This window comes from Nicotiana attenuata, chromosome 10 (assembly GCF_001879085.1).
Source record: "Nicotiana attenuata strain UT chromosome 10, NIATTr2, whole genome shotgun sequence".
NCBI lineage: Eukaryota > Viridiplantae > Streptophyta > Magnoliopsida > Solanales > Solanaceae > Nicotiana > Nicotiana attenuata.
In genome coordinates this window covers 24,144,741-24,151,989 of record NC_031998.1, presented here as the reverse complement: position 1 = coordinate 24,151,989, position 7,249 = coordinate 24,144,741, and the positions used below count along the sequence as shown (strand labels likewise).

At 35.6% G+C, this 7,249-nt stretch overlaps 1 protein-coding gene across 1 annotated transcript; it reads left to right on the top strand.

Annotated features, from left to right (window-relative positions):
- LOC109233652 lies at positions 2,628 to 4,586 on the top strand. The gene has a single exon (XM_019399527.1). It carries the CDS (start codon positions 2,628 to 2,630, stop codon positions 4,584 to 4,586), a length of 1,959 nt encoding a protein of 652 aa, XP_019255072.1.

The window sequence follows — 7,249 nt, the reverse complement described above, 5'->3', positions numbered from 1 at the left end:
ATATAATGTTCCCTCCGATCCGATATACTCTAGGCGAAATTTTATTTTTTCAATTTCAAAAGGGCAAAAACTCTCCTCGCTCAACACTCTGTGGATTAGGGTTTCTGTCTTCTAGTGTGGAGACTGACGATCGAATCGGGAATTTCTGCTAATTTCTGCACCAGAAACTTACTGTTAATTTCTGCACCGGACACTTACTGTTAATTTCTGCACCGGGAAGATTAATTAGGTACTGTTAATTTCGCACCTTCTCGCCCTACTTTGGGTAGTGTTTTTGTTTTCAAACTATTGTTTCAAAGGAAGAATTCCCGTTTCCCCTTTCTCTTAGGTACTGTTTTGCACCTTCTCGCCCTCCTCGTTCCAGATTGAAGAAATTTATAAAGCTAGAGAAACGGGGAATTCTTCCAATCTCAGGTTGGTGCTCTTCTATTTCAATATTTTACCATCTTATGGTCTCAGATTGCTGTAGTTTCATATCTAATTTGATACTTATTCCAGAAAAGAATGAACTATAAATTAATTATTCCTCTTCTAGTCTCCAAGATTAGTAATTTATTTTAAAATCCTAGCAGATTTGTGAGCCTAATTCTACAAATCGGCTTTGTTATCTTTTGATTGTCCTATTCCTGTTGATTAATCTGACGTACAGTACGTCTTAGGCTGATTTGTTCTTTTACCATGTCAGTCGCGCCTCAGAATACCAGAAGTGTCTGGTACAGCATTCATTCTTTTGAATATTTGAGATTTCTTAGTGATATATTGAGAGGGGGGGAGCGGAGGAAGGTGTAGGGGTTGTAATAATAAGTTTATGAAATTTTTTTGTTCTGGTATTACAAAATATTGCAAACTTTGTCGCAGATTCATAAACGCTACTCAGCAGTTGAGTTTGTTAGTATAATATGACTGATGTGCTGCACTTCTAGTTTCCATGTTAGTGCCGGATCATTTGTCGACCAATTTATAAACAACTGGCTTCCTAGTAGATTCAACTTTTGTAATAAAGTAGAATCTGTAAACATCAGGGGACATCTAATAATTTCTGCTAAACACATTTAAAAACTTAATTGTTATAAGATAAAATTGCACCTCAACCCTATAGACCAACCACTGGCAGTAGTCGTTTAAAGCTCAAACTATATGCAGAAAAGAAAACATAATTCCTACACTACTGTCTCGTACCTATGTTAAGCATCTGATAAAACCAGAATCATAAAATGAGCTAACTATTAGGGCATGGGATGGGATCCGTGAAAAGAATAAAAGCTAACAGGGGTAAGATTTGCAAGAGATTAAAAGCAGATAAGTAGTATTAGCAAATGAGTTGTCCTGTACCTATTTTAAGCATCTGATAAAACCAGAATCATAATATGACCTATCTATTTTGTATAACATATGTATCTCTCACTGGAAAACTTAAGATTTTGTTGTGAGAATGTTAATATTAGCTCATATGAATAAAAAGTATATTGGATAAGAGTTAGCATTGTGTTTGAGTAGTTTGGTAAAACTTACATTCTGAATTCTAATTTGGAGTATGCATGATCTAGGATTCCTAGGTGGGTTGTGTTAGCGTTGTGCTTTCCACAACCAACCCAATGGAAACCAGGCTTTTGATGGGTGGGTTTGTTTGTTCCTGAATAATATCCTTATTTCTGGTAGTTGATATGTTTTCCTTCTTTAATCCTAACAATTTGGTTGGTAGTTATTAGATGCAGAATGGTTGATATTCTTAGGATGCAGTGATTGCCCCCTGGCAATTTGATTGTGGAAATGAACTAAAATTTTCATGTAAAATGATTATTTTTTGAGTACAAGAGTTCATAGATCTTAGTTATTTATGGTTGCAAATTGTTCTGTCAAAATGTAATGTGGTAAATTGTTCTATCAAAGTTTTCTTTAGTAATTTTAAAATATGACTAGTTCTGGAGTTTCTTCTTTTGAGTTGAAGAAATCAGAAATAGCTAGTTAGATTTTTATATCTTAACTTCTTTTAATTATATAATATTTGTACGAACAAAACACCTTTTAGGTGTCACTATACTTGCCAAAGTGCACATGAAACTTTTTGGTGCGCAGAACTATTATATTATCTTCATGAAAAACTTGGTTTAGAATTTTATTACTTTCTGTCTTTGTTTTGTGGATCCTAATTTTACCTTTTTTATCCAAGAAGATAAGTCACGCTCGGGAAGATTTGTGGTGGACTTAAAGTTGTATTTGGCTTAGCTTAAGTGTCATGTCTAGGTAAGAAAGTCCTATCATTTTACAACACATGATTTTACAGATTTATTCTTGACATTTAGGATTTAGTTTTACCATATAATTAATGCTTAAATGATTATATATTTGAAGATCTAATAAATTTTATTATTAGGAATTCAAATGTTCCATCCAAGGAATGGATGGATTTACCAAGGTATAGCAAAGAGTATATCGAGGGTGTTCAATCTTTCTTAGATTTTGCTTACTCTTATGGAGATCCTCAAGGCGAAGAAATTCAATGCCCATGTGCAAAGTGTTGTAATATTTGTTGGAGTCGAAGGAATGTAGTGTATGACCATCTAATATGTTATGGGTTTGTTCAAGGTTATACAAGATGGATTAATCATGGGGAATGGGAAATTTCGATGAATGCTAATTGTGACATGGATGATAATATTTACTCGTACGATGATATTGATGGGTTGTTGAATGATCAATTTAGAAATGTTTCACATGCTGGAGGAGTGTATGAAGGCCCAAATGAAGATGCCAATAAATTCTATAACTTAGTTGACGAGGCAAGCCAAGAACTATATCCTGGTTGTAAAGGATTCTCTAGATTATCTTTTACAATCTGTCTGTATTTGTTGAAGTGTCTACATGGATGGAGCAATGCGTCTTTCACTTCTCTTTTAAAGCTATTAAAAGAGGCGATGCCTGACTTGAACATTCTTATATCCTACAATACAGCCAAATCTATGGTAAAGGATCTCGGTCTTGATTATGAAAAAATTGATGCATGTCCCAATGATTGCATGCTATTTAGGAATGACCATAAGGATGATGAATATTGTCATGTTTGTGGATCATCTCGATATATTAAATATCCTGAAGTAGATAGCGATCTTGAGGCTTCCAAAAAAGGTTATCGTGTTCCAGCAAAAATTTTGAGACACTTTCCATTAATTCCTAGACTTAAAAGGCTATTTATGTGCTCAAAGACAGCAGATACATTGAGGTGGCATGACGAGGAGCGTTCTAAAGATGGAAAGTTAAGGCATCCTGCTGATGGGCAAGCATGGAAAGACTTTGATAGCTTGCATTCAGAATTTGCAAGGGATTCTCGCAATTTGAGACTTGGCTTAGCAAGTGATGGGTTCAATCCATTTCGGACCATGAGCATATCTCATAGCACATGGCCAGTTATTTTAATGGTGTATAATTTACCTCCTTGGATGTGCATGAAGCCAGAGTACTGTATGCTTTCTTTGCTTATACCTGGGCCACGATCACCTGGAAATGACATTGACGTTTATTTACAACCATTAATAGAAGAGTTAAATGTTTTGTGGGAGTCCGGGGTAGAAACATATGATGCTTCAAGAGATCAAACCTTTCAAATGCGAGCAGCTCTTTTATGGACAATCAGTGACTTTCCTGCATATGCTATGTTATCCGGTTGGAGTACAAAGGGAAAGTTGGCTTGCCCTTGTTGTAATTATGGCACTAATTCTCGTTATCTTAAACATAGTCGAAAAATGTGTTATATGGATCATCGTGTTTTTCTGCCTATGGATCATCCTTGGAGATCTAATAAAAGGTCTTTCAATGGAAAAACAGAATTTAGGCCTCCTCCGCCTTTGTTAAAGGGAACTGATGTGCTTAATAGCTTACAGAATTTTAACAATGTGTTTGGGAAGAAGCGAAAGAGAACAAATGATGGCCCTTGGAAAAAAAGGTCAATTTTTTTTGAATTACCTTATTGGCAGCACAACTCGTTACGTCATAACCTTGACGTAATGCATATAGATAAAAATATAGTGGATAATGTAATTGGAACTATTTTGGACATTCCTGGCAAGACAAAGGATCATGCAAATGCTCGTTATGATCTGAAAGAGATGGGCATTAGGAAGAACCTTCAACCAAAGGATACAAAGGATGGCAAGAGAACAAAGTTTGCAAAAGCATGCTTCTCAATGACCAATGGTGAGAAATCAGTTTTCTGTGGTGTTTTAAAGACAGCAAAGCTACCTGATGGTAGTGCTTCCAACATATCCAGGTGTGTGCAGCTAGATGAAAGAAAATTATCCGGTTATAAAACCCATGATGCCCACTTCATGTTACATTACTTGTTGCCAATACCAGTTAAAAGCATACTTCCTGATCATGTTGCTATCCCTTTGATTCGTCTAAGTTCTTTCTTTCGCCGTTTATGTCAAAAAGTTATCACAATGGAAGAGCTAGATTGCTTGGAAATAGAGATTAGAGAAACAACGAATCAATTGGAAAGAATTTTTCCTCCAACTTTTTTTGATATAATGATTCATTTGCCTATTCATTTGGCTAATGAGGTAAGGCTGGGAGGTCCAGTTCAAAATTGATGGATGTATCCTCCTGAAAGGTATATGTGCACGTTAAAATCATATGTTCGCAACAGAAATTATCCAGAAGGATCTATTGCTGAGGCATATTTGGTTGAAGAGTGTTTGACTTTATGCTCTAGGTACTTACATGGAGGTGTAAAGACGCGATTTAATCGACGACCCCGAAACAATGATGAATATGATTCAATTAATGCACAATCTTCTAGTTTTTCCCCTAATACAGGTTGTCCTTTAGGAGCAAAAAAGAGTGATCCAATTGTTTTAGATGACATGTCACTAAATCAGGCACATATAGACTTATTGAACAATTGTGATGAAGTTCGAGAATATATAAGGTAATATAATCACTTATAGCATTTATTTATGTGGATTGTTATTAAATTACTTTATTTATCATTTTACTAACAAATAAAAATACTTATTGTGTAGAGAATATGAGGTTGAGGTTAGTAATCAGAGACGAGGATCTAAATGGAGCAAGGCCAAGAAGTATAGTCAAAACTTCTCTCAATGGTTTGAAACTCGTTCTTTGAAAGAGGATGTGCCCGATCTTATAAAGCAATTATCCTTCGGACCAAATTTAATTGCTAAAAGATATTTTGGGTATCTCATTAATGGATATAGATTCCATGCGAGGCAGCGTTATGCAAGACGTAAAACACAAAATAGTGGTGTTACATTAGTCGCCCAAACTACAAGTTTTGCAAGCTCAAAAGATAAAAATCCAGTTGACGCAAATTTGACTTATTATGGTAGAATAGTTGATATAGTTGAGTTAGACTATTATGGACATTTTAGGGTTGTCTTATTTAAGTGCGACTGGTATGAGGTTGAAGAAGATATTTATGGCCTTACTTATGTCTACTTCAACAAGAAATATTATCAGAACGAGCCTTTTGTCCTAGCATCTCAAGTACACCAATGCTTCTATGTGCAAGATCCATATGATCAAGATAGATATTATGTCATGAAGACTGTCCCGAGAGACTTGTTTAGCATAAGTGATGAACTTGAATCTAATGCCCCACAGTGTTATGAAAATGAGCCATCTGAATATTTGGCTGGCCCATCTATACCAGAGGATATTGGTGAAGTTGCCTTAGTAAGGAGTGATGTTCCAGCAACCATTCTTGACGTACCTCCAGAAGAATTTCTAGCACAACAACTTGAAATTGAATCAGATGAAGAGTTTGATTTTGAAGACACATCATGAGTTTTTTTTTCTAATTCAAATAGAAAATAGCTTAGCCATTTTTTTATTAATAGCTAGAAACACATTAAAGACCGTTGCTTTAGTTTTAATTTGATGTTGTCTATTTCGCCAAGTTCAATACTGAATATTTTCTTGCTTATCGATTTCTTTGATGTGCACATATATTTTATTGCTCATGTATTTTTAATGTGTCACTTTTGGTATCACTAGAAATTACTTGATTGGTTATTTAATATGTCCCTTCTAAGGAACCATATTGTATTATATGTGGATCGAGAATTTGTCCTCTAGTTTTGAATAGAGAAGTGAACGTGAGTAAGTAGAAATTATGTTTCAGAATTTGTATTGTACTATTACCTGGAGTATTGGAGCAAGTTTTAAAGTATATACATATTTGTTTTTTATTATCAGGTGGTGCACATGCAACTAAAGAAGATATTGGACTAACAAATTTTAAGGAACCAAAAGAATTGTTGGGCAAGGGCTCTCAGTTGTCTTGTTAGAGTTCATTTCTTTGAGGGAATTCTGATGATGGTTTAAACTTGCACCTCCCTTAAGATTAAGGATGTGGGTTCCTATGGAAGTGCAGGATAATATAATGAGAGAACACTATTGTATGGATTGGAAATAACAGATGAAATAAGAGTTGAATATCTCAGTTGATATGCATTGATCTGTTTTCAGTGGTCCCCTTATTTACTGATACCTCTCAGCAGTTATATCTTTGGTCTTTCTTTGCACTAATTTGGCCCAAAAAGCATTGCTTGCACTTCTGCTTTTATGCCTACCTCTGTGGATGGGCAGAATAAACCATGATCAGGATACCTGTGGTGTTTCTTATTACTCCACCCTTTGTATATTCTTCCCCATTTCTCGGCAGCTTCCATAAACTTTGTAGCTTTAATCTCGGGGGTTTCTCCCATCTGACCATTTCTACTAAAACTTTTGGTTAATATCTTCTGCTCATTTGAATAAGTTAGTTTGTCCAATTTTTTGAAAAAGGTACATGTAAGTAGGGACCCTAAAGGATTATCTATTTTTTGGAGACTTACCTTAGGTTTGATCCATTCTTTTCGTCGAGTTTTCTTATCGTATTTGAATTTTCACCTAGCTTCTCGCATCCCCACAAACTATAGATGGAATGACCTGTAACATTCATCTAAAGTATTTTATTCTTTGGCCTTGTTAACCGGCAATTGGATAGAACATGTCTGAGGGAGGGAACTATGGCAATGTTGACCCTGCAGTGTTACAGAAATAATTCCAAATCTTGCAAATTGGGCCACTATCTGAAAATAAATGTAACTTTTCTTGTTTGATTCCACCACAGCAACACATTGAAACAATGAGTCTCTTTTGAGCCTAATATGAGCCTTAGTGGTGGCTGGCAGAGGGGTACAGAATGACGTTTGTGCAAAGCCCCCCACCTCGACCCCCCACCCCCCGG

Bases quoted from the DNA above. Each gene is read 5' to 3' on its own strand.
- LOC109233652 (XM_019399527.1), top strand. From the start codon at position 2,628: ATGAATGCTAATTGTGACATGGATGATAATATTTACTCGTACGATGAT.